The sequence below is a fragment of the Danio aesculapii genome, chromosome 2, assembly GCF_903798145.1.
Source record: "Danio aesculapii chromosome 2, fDanAes4.1, whole genome shotgun sequence".
Classification (NCBI taxonomy): domain Eukaryota; kingdom Metazoa; phylum Chordata; class Actinopteri; order Cypriniformes; family Danionidae; genus Danio; species Danio aesculapii.
In genome coordinates, this window is record NC_079436.1 from 10,658,735 (window position 1) to 10,678,901 (window position 20,167).

General features: G+C 38.1%; 1 protein-coding gene across 1 annotated transcript in view; it reads left to right on the forward strand.

The window, feature by feature from the left end:
• The first annotated feature begins 633 nt into the window (after positions 1-633).
• The window catches only part of nyap2b (neuronal tyrosine-phosphorylated phosphoinositide-3-kinase adaptor 2b), a 27,997-nt gene continuing 8,463 nt past the window's right edge, over positions 634-20,167 (forward strand). Inside the window, exons 1-3 of the mRNA XM_056466050.1 lie at positions 634-833; positions 10,752-11,047; positions 15,232-16,305. Coding sequence (XP_056322025.1) covers positions 655-833; positions 10,752-11,047; positions 15,232-16,305 — 1,549 coding nt within the window. The 5' untranslated portion in view covers positions 634-654. The remainder of the gene's footprint in view (positions 834-10,751; positions 11,048-15,231; positions 16,306-20,167) is intronic.

Consider the following 20,167-nt stretch of genomic DNA (forward strand, 5'->3'; position numbering starts at 1 on the left):
AAATGAATGAATGAATGAATGAATGAATGAATGAATGAATGAATGAATGAATGAGTTGGTGGTTCATTCCGCTACGTCGACCCCTGAAATAGAGAATAAACCGAAGGAAAATGAATGAATGAATGAATGAATGAGTTCGCAGTTCATTCCGCTTTGGCGACCCCTGAAATAGAGAATAAACCAAAGGAAAATGAATGAATGAATAAGTTGGTGGTTCATTCCGTTGTGGCGACCCCTGAAATAGAGACTAAACTGAAGGAAAATGAATGAATGAATGAGTTGGCGGTTCATTCCACTACGTCGACCCCTGAAATAGAGACTAAACCGAAGGAAAATGAATGAATGAATGAGTTTGCGGTTCATTCCGCTGTGGCGACCCCTGAAATAGAGACTAAACCGAGATAAAATAAATGAATAAATGAGTTAGTGGTTCATTCTGCTGTGGCGACCCCTAAAATATACTAGACTGAAGGAAAATGAATGAATGAATGAAAGAGTTGATGGTTCAATCCACTGTGGCGACCGCTGAAAAAGAGACTAAACTGAAGTAAAATGAATGAATGAATGAATCTACAATTCAAATGATGGCAGTAGTAACTTTAATGCAATTGTTTTTTCTCATTGCAGAATGCCCTGCTGGAATGCCTGTGAGCAATGATTAGCTCCAAAGAGGAGGACTCGCTAATGTTTATGCAGTATGTGGAAGACTGTGGACTAAGAGCATATAACAGATTTGTCACGCATAACATCGACCAAGTGTGGAATGAGAAAAGCAAGATTAACTTTCAGGAGAAAAACGACAAGAAGCGAAAACAGGAAGAAGCCATTAAAAGGTAAGAGGTTTGAGAAATGTAAACAAGAGCACAAAATTAAAACACATTTTAAAGGGATAGTTCACCTAAAAATGAAAGTTACCTCATCATTTATTCCCCCTTCTTTAAGAGTTTTTTTCTTCTGTTGAACACAAAAGGAAATATTTTGAAGAATGCTAGTTGTTGTGACTTCTGTAGTATTAAAAGACTATGGAAGTCAATTCGTAGTCAACACAAGGAAGCAAACCATAACGTGATTCCCCGTGGTGCTGCCTTACACAGAGTCCTTCTGGCGATGGCATAGTGCCGAATGTTGTATGGCAGAAAAGTCTGCGTCCCAATCTACATGTGAAAGCTGATTAATTTTTCAGTTTTGACATAATTGGGGCTTGAACCTGCACGGCAATGCCTTTCGTCCTTGGGAGCAACTCAGAAAGTTATATTCGAAACAGGCGCCCACAAAATGGATAACGCCACACTGTACATTACTGATCTAGTATCAGTTTCACGCTACTTATTATATAAAGTCATCTTAATGTAATTTCAGTCATGCGAAAGTAATTGCAGGCATTAAGTAGCCATTTTGACACCTCAGATCAGTGGCCTTGCTAACATTAACATAGCTGTAATTGTGTCAGTGGGCAATTTGCTGTTGAGTGGCGCTCCAGACCCGATGGCATGGATTGTATTGATTGCATTTGGCACTGACTTCTTTAGTGCAGTAAAAGCTAAATGCTCTCAGAGATCTCATTCGGGCATTTGGCTCCAGCATCAACTACCTAAAAAGCATTTATTTCAGCTCTGACATGACGTAAGGTTGTGCTTACGGTACATGATTGGACCAATCTGGCTTCCACATAAGGGAATGGACCATATTTGGGTCAAGTCTCAGCCAAGTTTATAACTCATAACTGGGCCTGAACTGGGTCAGATATGTTGGTGTGTCACAATTGCAATGAATTTGATTAACAAATGAAGCATTTCACTTTATGTCCACTCTTTTTCGAAGCGACCCGATTAATAGAATTGTTTTTTACATCTGGTCCAAATACTACATGAAAGATGATGCCACCTCTGCCAAACCCGGGCAATGTTTGGCCCACGTGCTGTATGCCAGCTTTATGCCAAATCTGGGCCAGAAATCTTTGCTACCTGGGTAGGATCTAATCCTATTGGACATATGACATAAAACAAACACATCTAAAAAACACATCATGAATGCAAATCCTTTTGATGGCTATTGACTACCTTGATGTTAAAAAGACATCAAATTAACATCAATTCCCTGATTTATCAGGGTTTACCACAGCAGAATGAACCGCCAATTATTCTGGCACATGTTTTATGAGGTGGATGCCTTTCCAGCTGCAACCCAGCACTTGGAAACACCCAATAAACTCTTAAATTGACATCTAACATTGGTATAATATCTTTTTTATTGATTTTTGACGTGTTTTTTGATGCCAATGTTAGATGTCAATTTTATGTCATTTTGACATCAAGGTAGTTTTAATGCATAATACCAGTGTTTCTCAACCACGTTTCTGGAGAACCACCAGCTTTGCACATTTTCCAGGTCTCCTTAACCAAACACACCTGATTCAGGTCATCAGCTCATTAACAGAGACTGAAAGACCTCTAATGGATCTCACATAGCAAAATTTCTCTGGGTCACTTCTGGCCCAAACAATCAGCTTTTGCTCGGCCCACATGCTGCAGTGATTTACGATACATGACTGGACCAAGGCTGGCTTTCAGACAATGGCCAAACATGGACCATATCTGGGCTAAATCTCAGGCCTGGACTGGGCCACATATATTGTTGTGTCGCGACTGCAGTGAATTTGATAAACCGATGAAGCATTTCACTTTATGTCCGCACTTTTACTCGAAGTGACCCGATTGGTAGAAGTTTTTCTTTACTCAAAAGTAGTTTAAATGTATTTCAAAAGTGGGTCGAGATAGGGCAAACTTACGTGGCCCACATGTCAATTTTTAACATCTGGTGCAAATACTACATTTGATATCTGGCCCAGGTCGCCTTTTTGACATCCAGGTAGTTTTAATCCATTATACCAGTGTTTCTCAACCACGTTCCTGAAGGACCACCAGCTCTGCACATTCCCCATGTCTCCTTAACCAAACTGACGTGATTCAGATCATCAGTTCATTAGCTCATTAGCAGAGACTGAAAGACCTGTAATGGGTGTGACAGACAACGGAGAGACATCCAAAACATGTGGTTGAGAAACACTGCATTATATGATAAAAAATTTTAAATTAGAATTGAAGCTTTCAGCTTTTTTGTGTAATATAATGATTTGCGTTTGGTGGTCAAAAGAGCATCAATGTATGGAATTCAAATAGACATCAAGGATTTGATATTAAATCAAGGACATCAAAAAAGCAATGTGTTTTTGACATCAAGGTGCCAGCTAGGATGATATCTTCTTATTCATTACAAGCCTGACAATTTGTGGTGAATTACTGCATTATAATGGTCGTCCAAACACTTTCTAGATAAGTAAAGGAGACAACCCACCAAATGTATGGCTATGTTAAAATAATTTGTGACTGAGCTTGAAACGTACGCAGCAGATCTTAGGTGTCCCATATTACCCAGCGTCCCAGATTACCATTATAAACTTTTTTTTAGGTCATCTCAGCATCTCTTGACAAAATCTTCATTTGGCTAACTCTCGCTGTTGATGTCTCGTCCCAGTCAGAAAACTCCTATATGAGATGCACATGATTTCCCAACAGTACTATGTCCTAAAAGCGCAAGAGTTTGATTGAAGCGAGTCTTCGGTGAGGCTCTGATTTACAGAAGACACTTAGCTGTTGAGGAACTTTCACAACAAGTCAGCTGCAAAGGTAATAGAAAAGGTATTGGTCTGCTTATCAGCTGTTGCTGATATAAAATATTCATAACCAGTGGCTGCAGGATGAGGCCTAGAAAAAAAAGAATAGCTGGATTTTTCATGAGGCATATAAGTGGGTCAATGAGACGACCCATTTTTGCAGGAACTGATGGGAAGAGAGAGAGAGAGAAATCTGTTACAAAGAGATTAAGTGTGAAGAGTGTGCTAGCAGGAGATGTGTTCTGCCTGGTGACAGCTGGAGCAGCCACCGACCAATCGGATTGCTGCATTGCGCTGCGTGAGGCAGGTCTTTGATTCTCAGCCATTCAGTGTCTGAGCTTCAGCTGTATCTGGGAGTGCACAGAAACTTTGCTAATGCAAAATTCCACATGCTAATTTGCATACGACAACTATGCTGTAAACACTGAAAAACATGAACAGAAATAAATATATCATGTAACTTAAATGATCTTTTGCAGGAGTAAAACGAATTATTTTAGCAATGTAACATTAATATATTGGTAAGATTTTTTTTTCTTTTGTAAATTAAAAAGGTTGGAAAAATGATGCCCAGCAGCTTCAATACACCAACTTTAAAAGGATAGTTCACCCAAAAATGAAAATGACCTTATCATTTACTCCCTCATGTAGGTTTAAACCTTTATGAGTTAAACACAAAATAATATGTTTTAGGTTTTTTTATTGAGATATTCATTGCAGCATTACAGCAAAGATTACAACATCTCTAGTTTTTTTTGGCAAAAAATAATTCAACAAATTAAATACACACACACACACACACACACACACAAAAGGGGGATAAATAATTAGAATAGACCCCTCTTAGTTTTCAAAAAACACAAGCCACACTTTGCCACAATAAAGCAGTAAGACAACAGTTGTTTTTGTGAGTCCTAGAGTGACCTAGTTTTGTCTGAAATTATGAATATGACCAAAAGAGGGTCAAAAACTAATTCACAATGTAAAATTTTAGATAGAGTTATAAATATTTCAGTCACCTCCAAGCCCTAATAGGTCATTCAGACCAGCCGAATTGACCCCGTTTAAACAGGGTAGATATTTTTTTTCACGTAATCCCTAAAATAATATATTTTAAAAGAATGCTGATTGATGGTACTAATTGACTTCCATAGTAGGAAAAAAATTACAATGGAAGTCAATGGGTACTGTCAACCAGCATTCTTTAAAATAACTTCTTTTGCGTTTAACAGAAGAAGAAAAAACTAAAATGGGTTTGTAACAAGTGAATGGGTGAGTAAATAATTAATTTTAGGGGGAAGTATCCCTCTAGTGACAATAACTCTTTTACTGTCAAGGGCACTGTGATAAATAATACAGTGCCACACATACACATACTAATTGTAAAGAAGAATTTTGCATTGTTGCAGTTGTTGTTGATGATTCTCAAGAACTGCTTTCAGCTGACTCTACTTAAAGCTGATGGCCTACCAGAACTGCCACAATAATTACTATTTTACAATACGTTTCCTGGTTACGACCCCAATGATTTGTTAATCAAATTGCCTTGCCTCAGACTCATGCCACTATGAGCCCGTGCTGCAGCACATTGTTTTCAAAGCACTGCAAAGTTTCTACACTTCTTTTTGAGAAATTTACATTTTTAGTACATATTAAAGGAACGCTTTAACTTCTCTAAAGTTAAACTGTTGAGTTTGACCATTTTTAGCACTTTTAGCTTAGCCTTGCATTAATCTGAATCGGATTAGATAATTAGCCATTAGCATCGTAACTCAAAATGGCTGCAGCAGACACAGTGATATTACTCAGATTGTAACTGATGGTGCAAGTGTAGGGCTTAGTTCTGGGGACTATTTTCAGGTGCTAGGCAATATCACAAAGTTCCTTGATTATTACACTGCAATGAGAGTATAGTTCTTAGACATATCAGCCTAGAAAATAGCCACTTTTTATTTTCCATCACTCTTGGTGCATAATGTAACTACAGAAGAGACAAGCTTTAAATAGGAATATTATCAAAACATTTTGGTCATTTTTTGAGCAAGATGCTAATGGTCTAATCCGATTCAATGATTTATGCTAAGCTAAGCTAAAATTGCTGGTCCTTAAGATTGGACTTGTGGAGTTGTAATGTCAGTCTATTTTTTGTTTTGTTTGTTTGTTTAAGTGGAGTATCCTTCAATCTGAGATAGAAGTAAAAATGGAGTAGAAATAAAATCGTAAAAGGTCTTTGTTGAAACCCTGACTGAATGCTGTGCTATAAGGAGTAGTATGGCGTCAGTTACTTTTAACAGTAGGAAACTTGTTTTGGCCGAGCAGAAGCAGGCACATGCGGTGCAGACAGCTGCTCAAACATCACCGTTCCTCTTCCTATCGAGAGCTTAATGTCTGATCCATCAAGTGTTTGCTGGATGTGTATTTGGAAGCCTGTTGTGTGCACTTGTGTGTGACTGAACTGGTTGCACAGAGCAGCAGCAGATTCAGTGTTTGTTTTCATGGGTTCGCTGTTGCTAGGCAAAATTAAGCCTCTGACCAATTAGCCCCTTTCTTGAGACTTCCGCTCCTCTGCAGCTGTCTGTTCAGGAAAGTTACCCAATAACACACACTCAGGTCATAAACGATCACACCTTGCAAACAAACACAGTACTTGTGTCATTGACTCAAACAAAAGGATGCCTTGTAATTTCATTCTCATGCCTGAAAGATAGAGGGGGATAGGGAGAGAGAGATGATGTCATATTTTTGTACTGTTGTGTCATAGTCACAGTGCATTAAAGGGATGGTTAGCCCCAAAATGAAAATCTTAACATTTACTCAGTTGTTCTAAACCTTCATTAATTTCTTTCTTGTGTTGAACACAAAAGAAGAATGTTGGAAACCACTATGGAAACCAATGGCTGCTGCTTTTCAACATTCTTTAAAATATATTCTTTTGTGTTCAATAGGCAGTGGAGTAAAGTAACAAATTACAAATACTCAAATTACTGTAATTGAGTAGTTTTCCCCAGGAATTGTAATTTAGGAAGAAGTTTTATAAATGTGTACTTTTACTTTCACCTGTGTACATTTTTAGTGCGCTTTTACTCCACTACTTTCCTTCAACCTGCAGTCACTACTTTAATATTTCCTGTCTATGAGGATTAAAAAAATCTGTCCTGTGATTCCTGTCCAATCAAATCGCACATATAAGGTAAATCGCCTCAGAATAATCTACTTCAAGACATGGGCGATTTATAATTGCAGCAAACAATTTGGAAGCATTAAAAGTGTCTAAGAAGATGTCCAAAATCTTTACACGCATTGACCTAGAGTCTATTTAGATGCATATCATTGATGAAAAGATGACGGATGTCTACTGTATGATGACCGAAATGGCCTTAAACACCCAGCAGGCACAAGACGTCAACATGACGTTAGATTAACGTTGTACCTCAACGTCGTAGGGACGTTGCGTTTTGTTTGGAAATGAAAATCAGATTGACATCAGAACTTAAGACAGTCAGACAGTCAGACCGATGTCAGTGACCAACGTCCGACCTAAAATCAACCAAATATCAACGTCTAATGATGTTACAGCTTGAAGTTGTGTGGACGTTACGTTGCTATACCTGATGAATAAATGTCAGTATTTGACGTCAATATGACGTTAGTTTAAGATGTTGGCTCGACATTGGATTTTGGTCACTTTCTAACAACCTAAAATCAACCAAATAACAACATAATTTGACGTCGTTATTGGTGATCAAAATAATGTTGTCCTTAAATGCTGGCTAGACATTAAATTTTGGTCATCTGAACCATTGGTCATCTGAACACATCACATCACATAAGGTACGTCTATTTAGTTTTGTAAAAGGCAAAGCTGAAAATTAGTGGTTAAAGCGCCACCCAGCGGTCAAAAGCTACTGGCGCATCAACTACCGTCACCGCCGCAGAATGAACGGCACCAAAGGGAACAAATTGAAGTCTAGATTTACATCTGTAAATCTAACCTAATATTAACATCTTGTGACGTGTGCCTGTTGTGCAACAACTAATGCACTACAGAATGTTACGTTTACACACATACACAAATTACATGTAAATGCATCCGCTTTTAACAGTTTAATACTCACTATTCACTACTCTTGAGTACTTTTAAAAGGGCTACATTTTACTCCTACTTTGAGTAATATTTACAACAGATACTTTTACTCTACTTGCACCACATTTTTAGGCAAGTAATGGTACTCTTACTTAAGTGTAATTTTTCAGTACTCTTTCCACCCTTGGTAGTTTTAAAATGTGTACTTTTACTTTCTCTTGAGTACATTTTTGGTGTATCTGTACTTATTATTATTTTCCTTACCTGCAGTCACTACTTAATTTTTTTCTTGTCTATGGGGATTGCCTAAGTGGAAGCATCAGTCCTGTGGTTCCTGTCCAATCAAATCGAACATAGAAAGTAACAACCTCAAGACATGGGCCCTTTATAAATTTAGCAAAGTATTTGGAAACATTACAGTCGTCCAAGAAGATGTCCAAATTCTTTACATGCACTAATTCAGAGACACTGATGAGAAGATGATGTTTACTGTATGATAACTAAAAAACGTGGCTAAAGGGCCTTAAACAAAAACATAATCCACTACAGAATATTACGTTTACACATGCCTGCACAAATTGCAAGTAAACGGAGCAGCCGTACTAACTACTCACTACTCACTACTCTTGAGTAGTTTTAAAAGGGCTACTTTTTACTCATACTTTGAGTAATATTTACAACAGATACTTTCACTACACTTTTGGACAAGTAATGGTAGCTTTTCTTGAATATGATTTTTCAGTACTCTTTCCACCACTGCCAATAGGACTAAGAAACTTAAACAGGTTTGTAACAAGTAGAAGATGGGTGAATAATGACAGAATTCTTATTTTTGGGTGAACTATCCCTTATAATTTATGGTTAATTAGCTCATTGGAATGCATTTCACTATACAACAACAACAACAACAACAACAACAACAACAACAACAACAACAACAACAACAACAACAACAAAAAGCTAACTTTAAATGCTCACTTTGGTTAGTTAACAGTTGGTCAAGTCCCATGAAAGTATGTCCACTGAATAATTGATTCCTGCTTTGTTGGGGGCCTTTAACTCTATCATTTATGTCTGATGAGGGTGTTCAACAGAAATTAATTACTTCAAATAGAGCAATCATTATTTATTTACATTGCAGCAATTTATATTATGGTGTTAGGAAACACAGACTACATGTAGGGAAACTACATACAATAAGTAATAAATAAATATTTAATCAATAAATATTTGACAATTTAACATTTTTTTTACATTTAATAAATGCATTTAATAATAAAAAATTATTCTTGATGAACAGAATAATTTTTTTTAAGTGTACATTCCTATGTATCTATCAGCGAGTTCTTACACACCAAAAATACATCATTCAGTACTGTTACTATTCAACACAATCTCACAGCAATTTCGTAACTTTTTGATTTAGTTGCTAATTCGTATGAATTCGTATGATCACATTCGTACAATTTAGTACGATTTGCTTATTCCCCAATGACGGTTGGGTTTAGGGGCGAGGTTATGTGCCACGCCTCCTTTTTAAAATCATTCATTTTCATACGATTGAAGGCAGTAAACACTAAATAAGGCACTAACAAAATGACGAAATGTAAAATAGTCACGTTTCCTCGTGAGATTACAGGGTGATATTACATACATTAGAAAATATAAAACCACAAACCATTTACATTTATTAATGTGACAGACACTTTTATCCAAAGTGACTTACGAGTGAAGGAAAAAAATAATTCTTTAAAATGCTTGAAGTTGCTGAGCCTTTTTTCAGTACACTAATGTACTTCTAGCAGTCTTTCTTTTTGTGCATCATTCGCTTGTAACAAACTAGTGGTAAGAGCGGCGTGGTTAAAGAAAATTGTGGCTAAAGCCATCAAATTGACATCAATAAAGAAAGACCGAAGCAAATGGTCAGACTTTGGTTGTATAATACCAAAACAACTCCTTTTTTAAGTGGATTTTACTTTGCACGGATTAATTATTTACCAAAGAACAGCCATGTGCGCTAGCAAAATAATCATTGTAAATTTTTCGGTTCACATAGACTTTAAATCATGACAAGTCTAAGTTCGTTTAGACAATTTTTTTGCACAATATTTTTTTGCACAATATTTCCAGAAACAGAGCATTTATAACAGGGGTGCCCAAACTTTGACCTGGAGTGCTGGTGTTCTGTCGATTTGTCCTACCTTGTCAGATTGTTTACCTCCCATTCAAAAAGTAGGTAGCACATTTTGATGACGCAATATGCTAGCCATCAGATTTTGCTACCAGTGTAAATTTTAGTCCCTAGCCTCAACCTCAGAACCATTCAAAAACAGTGTTGGTAGCATAATCTGATGGGTAGGATAAAATGTCAAGACACCGGAGGTCAGCTCCAACTTCCTTCAACACACCTGCTTGGAAGTTACTAGTATAGCTAAAAAGAGCTTGTTTAGCTGGTTCAGATATGTCTACACAGCAAAATCCTCTGAGTAAAATTTACTCTCTAAATTGAGTTAAAGTTACTCAAGTTAATGAGACAATGAAAGGATTAAGTGAGCACAGATGATCAACACCTGCTGTTAATAAGCAGAAACACAGAAGAGAAACTCAAAACTACAACTGACTTCAGTCACAGCCTTAGATGAAATCAGCTGTGATTTATATAATACATTGCATCTCTCAAAATCTCAGCAGAGGATCATTAAGCAGCTTTACTTTTTACCAACCTGTTTGCCCTTATTTAAAGATGAATCAAATACTCTCTGAATTGAGTAAATTTTACTCTGAGGCTTTTGGTGTGTAATTGAGGTTGGAACTAAACCATGCAGGACTTTGCGGCCCTCCAGGACCGAGTTTGGGTACCCCTGGTTTATAAGAAAGTGTCTGGTGTGTTGTCTCCTAAACCACATATCAGTTAAAAAATGTTTAAAAATCACATTGCCAGTCATGAATGGATTCAGAAAGCATTCATTACTTAAATTTTCTCTCTCTTATCAGGGAGGAAGAAGTGGTCACCGAGGGTAAGCACCTGCGAATGGGCTCAATGAGCATGCCGGCCCCTGCAGAGCATGTGTCCCCTCACCAGCACCAGCACCCCTGTAACCCGGGCTTCAGCGTCCGCTCCCAGTCCCTGCACTCGGTGGGAGGAGTGGAGGAGGAGGGAAGCCCCACATCCCGTAAGCAGCCTCCACCTAAACCCCGACGGGACCCCAGCACAAAACTCAGCATCTCCTCTGAAGCGGTGGACATCAGTCCCACTTACTGTAAAGGCGACGAATCAGAGAGGTGTGATGGTAAGTGACTCTTTATTCTGAATTTCACCTACACAGATCCCGCTCCACTGATTCTGCAATGTAGCTGTTATTCAATCATTGGTTAAAATGACCCCTGGCTATTCTTTTATGTAAAGGCAAACACACCTGTGTCAACAATGCGGAGAGTTGGCTACCATCATTTTGAATAGTCAAATCACGTTGCGTCGCAGCTTGTCTGAGTGCAAACATGATTGTAATATGTTATGTTTTAAAGTCTACAGTTTATGTTGTAATGCAAGAGGTTGCAGCAGGCTTGCTTATTTATTCTGCTAAGTAGTAGATCTTCAATTCTTTCTTAAAGAAACACTACTTTTTTGGAAAAAAGACTAATTTCTAGTGCTGTCAATCGATAAAAAAAATAACTAATTAATCACACTTTTTTTGGAAAATTAATCGCGATTAATCACAATTAAAAGACTGAAACTTGTAATTTTGGCTATTCATATGTAAAATTAATGTAAACGCAAGACAAAAACTACTTAAATTCAAAATATAATTGTTTATTAGAATTTTTATTTAACTTGTAACACAGATTTATTTATGTAAACAACATACCCACAATAAACCAGCAAGATCCTGGCTTGACAGCCGTATTTATTACAGAAATTAAAACACAGGCATATTAATGCCATTTGAATTTCAAAACAATTTGAAAAAGAAGAAATTGATTTCCATGTTGGATTCTAAGTGGACTGCAAAAAAATGCCAAGATACAGGTATTTCCTACAGTTTCATGCCACTATATGCGATTCAATGATGTTAGTTCAATGCTAAGCGAAGCTAAAAGTGCTCATTGTCCTGCATAAACATAATTAATTTTGACTAATTGGGTGAAAATTAAAGCAGGGAAGGACACATATGTTGCTAAAGGAGCTCCACTCTGTCATGTATCTGTATAAGAGGTCAAACTCCTGCTGCAGAAAACAACATTCATCCATTCATTTTCTTTTCGGCTTAGTCCCTTTATTCATCAGGGGTCGCCACGGCGCAATGAACCGCCAACTTATCCAGCATATGTTTTACGCAGTGAATGCCCTTCCAGCTGCAACCCATCGCTGGGAAACATCTATACACACTCATTCACACACAAACACTACAGACAATTTTTTAGCATACCCAATTCACCTGTACTGCATGTCTTTGGACTGTGGGGAAAACATGAACACTGGGAGAGCATGCAGACTCCACACACAAGTGCCAACTGACCCAGCCGAGGCTTAACCAGTGACCTTCTTGCTGTGAGGCCATCGTGCTACCCCACTGGGTCGCCAGAAAACAACATTGAACCACAAATAAATTTGGAAAAGTTGATGTTGAACCAGTTTCTGTCCACATTCATGAACATTTTCCAGATAGTATATGCAAATGTATGCAAAATAACATTCTGCTGTTAATGTGGACTTATAGATATAAAAATAAATCAGGGTTTTCAAACCTCTGATTATTTACAAAGTCTATAAAGTATTTCAAAGATTCAAAGAGGAATCCTGCAAAATAATTATTAAGTCAGTAGATGTTTTGCAGTACTGAAATATGCCGTAAGAGTTGCTTTTTGCCAGAATTTGAAGGTATCACAGCATGCACAACGCAGATCTTCCTCAACACCACGGCAACCAGCCCACAGAAACAGAGGCTCCCTGCTGCTCCACCAATCCAGACATCAGACATCAGCCTCCGCCAATCGTCAGCGAGGTGACAGAAGTTAGAGTGCAGCAACAACCAATGAGGAACGGGCTAGCAGTCAGCTTAACTGAGCTTCAGCCAGTGAGCGCAAAGGAGTGGGGGATGTCCCTCATTCAGAGGACAGTTGTGGGGGGTGGGGTGGGGGTGTTGGGGGGAGGGACCAGGCAGTGCAGAATTCATTCAGGAGGAGCGATTGACCTAGATTTAGTTCCCCTGGAGGAGAGTGGGCAAGCGTAAACACATCCACTCGTAGGGAGGGGAGAGGCACAGAGAGCAGGGCACGTTCAGAGGCACGGAAACAGACCTCAACATCCACCAGTGCTGAATTTCACCGAATTAACACATGTAGTTTCCTTTTTTTTGCTTCTGCCATGCGCAAAAGGATTCTCTGACTCATAGAGATGAGAAAAAAGAAAACATGAAAAATGACTTTAATCTTGGTGCAGCACAGTTTTACACTTTCCTCTCTTTACACACACCCTGCGTTTATGAGAAAATGTTTTGATATAATAAATGATCATCTATTCCCAGCACTGAAATCGAGGCGTTTTATCACTTTATTTCTCAGAGTGGAGCTGGAATAGTATAGTTCTTGTGTGAAAGATTATTATCTCATTCATGTGAGTCACTTGTGAAGGATTGCCCAGATTCTGTTCGCCTATGTGTGTGTTTAATTAGGTACCCTTCATCTTTTATTGCATGTCATATAAATGTATAGGTATATGCCTATATGGTGGTTAGTGGTGGAAAGAGTACTGAAAAATCATACTTGCAGTTGAAGTCAGAATTATTAGCCCCCCGAAATTTTTAGCCCCCCTGGTTATTTTTTTCCCCAATTTCTGTTTAACAGAGAGATTTTTTCAACACATTTCTAAACACAATAGTTTTAATACCTAATTTCTAATAACTGATTTATTTTATCTTTGCCACGATGACAGTAAATAATATTAGACTAGATATTTTTCAAGACACTTCTATACAGCTTAAAGTGACATTTAAAGGCTTAACTAGGTTCTTTAGGTTAACTAGGCAGGTTAGGGTAATTAGGCAAGTTATTGCAACGATGGTTTGTTCTGTAGACTATCGAAAAAAAAATCGCTTAAAGGGGCTAATAATTTTGACCTTAAAATGGTTTTTAAAATATTTAAAACTGCTTGTATTCTAGCCGAAATAAAACAAATAAGACTTTCTCCAGAAGAAAAAAATATTATCAGACGTACTGTGAAAATTTCCTTGCTCTGTTAAACATTATTTGGGAAATATTTACAAAAGAAAAAATTCAAAGTCTTAATAATTATGACTTCAACTGTAAGTAAAAAAACTCAAAGTATGAGCCCTTTCAAAAGTACTCAAGAGTAGAGAGTAGTGAGTATTATGCTGTTTAAAGCTGATGCGTTTACATATAATTTGTGGATGTGTGTAAACGTAACATTCTGTAGTGCATTTAGTTATGACCCAGCAGACACACAACATCATAAGATGTTAATATCAGGTTAGATTTAGATCGTGATTCAAAATTCAATGTCTAGCCAGCGTCTACGGACAACGTTATTTTGATGTCCAATAACAACGTCAAATGATGTTGATATTTGGTTGATTTTAGGTTGCGTTAGAAAGTGACCAAAATCCAACGTCGAGCCAACATCTTATACCAGTGTCATATTGACATCAATTACTGACATCTATTCATCAGGTATAGCAACCAAAATCCAACGTCTGATAGACGTCATAGTGGTAATGTCCACACAACGTCAAGCTGTAACATCATTAGATGTTGATATTTGGTTGATTTTAGGTTGGGGTTGGACATTGACATCAGCCTGATGTTGGGTTCTGATGTCAACCTGATTTTCATTTACAAACAAAATGCAACATCGCCATGACATTGGTGTACAACATCAATCTGACATCATGTTGACGCCTTGTGCCTCCTGGGTGTTTAAGGCCATTTTGGTCATTATACAGTAGACATCCGTCATCTTTTCATCAATGACATGCATCTAAATAGTCTCTCGGTCAATGCGTGTAAAAATTTTCGACATCTTCTTTGATACTTTTAATGCTTCCAAACAGTTTGCTGCAATTGTAAATCGCCCATGTCTTGACGTAGTTCATTATGAGCTGATTTATGTTCTATGTGCCTTTCGATTGGACAGGAATCACAGGACTGAATTTTTAATCGTCATAGTCAAGAAAAAATGAAGAAGTGACTGCAGGTTGAAGCAAAGTAGTGAAGTAAAAGTACTGATACTGCACTAAAGATTTACTCAAGGGAAAGTAAAAGTACACATTTATAAAACTACATAGTAAATTACAATTTCAATTACAGTAATTTGAGTATTTGTAATTTGTTACTTTACACCACCGATGGTGATTGAGTGCTGGTAAAGCAAGACCATCTGGCATCTCCTGTTGTTTGCAACCCAAAACCCTCTGCAGCTATGCTGTATATTTATATTTTTCTTTATTTTATTTCTCAGGAACACAAGGTTGCAGTGAGGACTGCAGGAAAGTTCCCCCACCGAAGCCTAAGAGGAACCCCAACACACAACTGAGCACTTCCTTTGATGAATCTTATATCCGCAGTCATGGTTCAAAAGGTTCAACCAATATGCTCTTCTCACGAGATGGCCAGACGCCTTCTCCTCAGCCGCAGGACTTAGATGAACCTGTCTACATTGAGATGTCAGGGAACGTGGGGCAGGAAGCCACCCCTCGTACTGAGGAAGATGAGCCAGGTGAGGCTGTCTATGAAGAAATGAAGTATCCGGCACTTGATGAGTACGACTCACGTTGGGATCTTGTGAACTGTCGATCGCTATGTGTCACACCTTGCCCAAGTGAATCTGAAATCTATACCCCTCTGAGCCGTTGTACGACCCCTCGAGGAGTGCCCCTTTGTGACATTCCTGCCCCGTTCCCTAACCTGCTGTCCCACAGGCCACCTTTACTGGTTTTTCCTCCAGCCCCAGCTCAGTGTTCTCCCAACTCAGACGAGTCCCCACTTACCCCGCTTGATGTAGCAAAGCTTCCTATGTTTGAGAATGGCTCTTTTGGCAAGTCCCCAACGTCATCTTCTCTGGAACCTTCCGGCTCTGCCTCGACGTCGCACCTAAGGCGTGCTGAAAGGGAACTAACAGCAACTCCTACAATAACAGCATCTGGGCGCTCGTCCGCACCACCATTGCCCTGTGCTCTCTATAAAAGTTCCTCCTCTTCATACAGTTACCAGCGCAGCCACTCGGCCTGCCCTTCACCAGTCAGTATGGGCCGCTGCCTGACGCCCCTCAGCCTCATGCGGTCACCACCTATTGATGGACCATTTTCTGCATCAGGCCTTCCTCGCAGCGCCTCCGCCACACCTCATGGAAAGGCGTCCCCACCGCAGGATGCAGGCTCAGGGGGACGCCATCATGGCTCCATGCAGAACGTCTCAGTGGCGCGCTCACGGACGCCCACCAGCCCATTGGATGAACTCACCAATCTCTTCACCACTGGGAGGAACATGCTGAAGAAGAATACCAGTGGCAGAAAAAGCAAGGAACCAGGAGAAAGTGAGTCCTGATTGTCTGTTTCTTAGAATATCCATTCATTAATTGTTCACCTTCAAATAATGGGGTATATGCACACAGACTTTTCATTTTCATTCAGCCAGCCCAAGCGCTTCCGGTAAACTGTTGCGCCATTACAAAATTGCCAAGTTTAAGATCTAATTTCTTTAAGAATCTGTGATCTTCACTGGATTGATATAAAGTCGGTATCCGGCTGTACAAGATGCATTGCATTAAATTCCATCTTTTTTTCATGTTTTTAAAATATGGACATTTATTTTAACCCTGTATTTTCAATGGAGTTTCTGCACTAGCTTGCTGCTACTAATGGAGCTAGCGTTTACATGGTCTTTCATCTAATTTTATGCTTGAACACCCAAATGAATGCTTAAGTCTATGTAACTGATTGTATCTTATTTACATTACAACACTGATGCTGTAAAATGAACCATATGAAATTGAAAATAGTCACGTTAGGCTTTCACCGGACGTTTATCATTGACTGATAAACACTAGCTGTACATATATATCATTACCCAGGAGTAACATAGAAAGGTTGCAAAGTGTGTGCAAAAAGGGAAATTTAAATAGAGCTGCAAGCAGAACTTATCGGGGTTCAAGAACTTTAACCCTGAGGTGCGTACAATCACACCGGTGTGATCAGAACACTTATTGTGTCACGTCATCATAAGTACTAGCAGAACAGCATTAATGGTTTGTAAAAATGCACAAGGATGTTTATGAAGACGGCTATAATAATCATTTTACTAATAATCTGATGATGTGTTTCATTCACATCAGATAAATACTCACTGTTTAGGTTACTAGAAAGTTTACTCTATTCTTCTCCCAGTTAAACTTGCATGTAATTCGGGGGAAGTTGATAAATTGACAATTTTTAAATCCAGCAGCTCTGATCTTTCCACTAACATGGTGGCACCCATCACCTGATCAAATAATATGATCGTTAAGCTGTTTAAATGATGAAGTACATGTTCTTATACATATTTCACATTATAATTAGGACGTGTGTTGATGTTTGCAAACAAGGGGAAAAGAAACAGAAAATTATATAAAGATAAATCATCAGGACTGGTGTGTGTCAAGCATTAAACTTGAGGTGTTGCCATGCCATGCACACTAAAAACCCACACAGGGAGGTCAGCGGGAATATTTAGAATTTACATGTGCAAGATTAAGGCTTTTACTCATATGTCTAAAAAGATATTATTATGATCTTGTTACAGCTTTCCAAATGCTGAAGTTCAACATTCTTTCTGTTAATTATTGACCTAGAAATATCTAGACAATTGCACTTTAGTGGTTTAATCAAGATTAAATTAAAAACCTAGGACAAGTTCGCAAAAGTAGTTTACCCGTTTGGACATGATGCCTGTATGCCCTATTTCTTAGCATTGCCATGTTTCTAAACTGTTTCCTCAAACTGAGTTCAAGTGCACTGTGAGTTTGGTTATGAAATCTCATTCTGTTCAAGAGTTGAACAGATATTTCAGTAAAAGTGGCCTCACTTGCTTCAAATGCTTCGTGAAGCAAACATAATATAGTAATGTTGTTCTTTGAGTACTTTTGATCATCAGACTCCAGAGAATCCATTTACGCTGCTTTGGTTCTGAGCAGGCATAAAATAGTTAAATAAAATAGTTTTGCTCATATGTCAGCTCATACCATCAGACCATCTGAACGATGAAGCTCGGAAATGCTTCAGATACGTCAGTGTATCTGTGTTTGCACTTGGTGAACAGCTTTAAAAAGTGGTGAACTGATGACGGAACTTGACAATTTTGACAACCCTAGTATAAAACACAACACCAGCATTTCCAAATTAAAACAGGCCAGACATAACCAAAACAATGTCTATTTTTTTTGCAACGAAAAACACAATGGTGTAAACACCATCCTAATTTGTCACCCTAGAGTTTAATCATGCAAAATTCTGTCATTTGGCACTGTGAGAAGGAGTGGGATAAAACAAGATGATTAGACATCGATAAAGATATCTAATTCAATTGCTTCATATTTTTATTTTATGTACAGAGAGGTCCGTTTTTGATCTTCTGTTGGTCTCATGCAATCACATGATGCAATTTTGTAGGTCAGAGTTCACAAATTTCAAACTTTGGAATATAGCAATATGTGAAACTTTTCGCGGAAGCTTGCGTTCTGTAGCATTTGCATGCTTATGAATGGAAGTCTATGGGTCAAAAATTGCAGTGTGACCTTGACTTTAGTTATTGTTTTTCACCTTCCACAGCATTTCTCAATAAAGGTCAATGAGGCTGTGATTAACAGTATGTGTAAAAAAAATAATTATCTGCATTTTGTCCATGGATCTAGCGTTTTGTGAGCCTGAAATGCATTTTTTTTTTTAAACTGGGTCCCAGAGTGGATAAATCTGAAAACGACACCCTTGCATTTTTGTGTGTCCTGCCAATCCGTACATTTTGTGAACAGATTATGCCATCAGCCCACACCTCAACCCTATTGAGACATGGCTACATCACCTAACACCTAACAGCAGCATCAACAAGATAATGCAAGATCAAGGGGGGGAACTGTCGCATGTCCAAAGCATCTGTCACTCTCCTAAATGAAGATGCTGTAAAAATATCCATAAATTAGCAGTTTTCCGTATTTTGTGATTGAGTTTAAGAGTTGAATGAGTTGAATTTTCAACATCAAAAGCCGACAGAGCAGAGATCAAGCTTCCATAATGCCATTCACAACAGTAATTAAACTGAAAGCACTTGTGAATCACTAAATACGGAAACTGTTAATTAACATATTTGTTATACAGTGTAGGCCAATTCTCCAAGTCTTCTACTCCATCTTTAGTGTATCTCAATGGCTGAATTCCATCGCCACATACCGTGATAACTTTTTAAAGGTTGTATTTGTATTTTTTTGCAACAAAAATGAAGACCAATTAGATAGGGAAAGCTCTGGCTTTTTAGTATGGATATAGCATTACTGCTCACTTAAAAGAGGACTATAGATAATGTAGTTCACACACTCTCATCCTGGAAACAGAAGCAGAGGATCTCCCTGCAGAGACACCCTCAGAGGATTTAAAGACCAATCACAATGCAGGTCACTGTGGGCCAATTGCAGAGAACGTGTGAAGCTCTAATGAATCTGCAAAGCCTGTGAGCCGATCTACCTGCACAGACACGTACTGTACTTTAACAGAAAAAAGAGAAAATTAAGCCTTTAACTGGAAGCTGTATCAGCTCATATACACTCTCAGAAATAAAGATACGCGAGCTGTCACTGGGGTGGTACCTTATCAAAAGGTACAAATGTGTACCTAAAAGGTCCATATTAATACCTGAAGGGAACATATTAGTACCTGGAAAGTACAAAAGTGTTCCTCTTAAATTTTTTTAGGTACTTATAATTTCGAGGTAACAATATAGACCCTTTAAGTACAAGTGTGTACCTTTTGAAAAGGTACCACCTGAGAGTGGTACACTCTTTCTGAGAGTGTAGTTATAGTAATTGGTGTCTTAAGCAGGATTTATAATTTCATCACAAGTGAATAGTCATGGTTACTTCATTTATTTTATTATTATTATTATATTTTTTCGATAATAAGTAGATGTCAAGTGCCAAGGGGAGATTCCTTTAAACACTGGGTTAACAGAAATAAAAGCACACAAGTAGGAAAATAACAAATTAAGATTGGATTTAGGAAAACATGAAAATATGACTAAAATTATTAAAATAAACATAATGCATAAAAAACACAAATAGATAAATATACAATGCAAACTGTTTTAAAAAGTAAATGATTGTGGAAACAACCAAATAAACAGTATTATGAGTAAAAAAATTAAATGTGTATCTT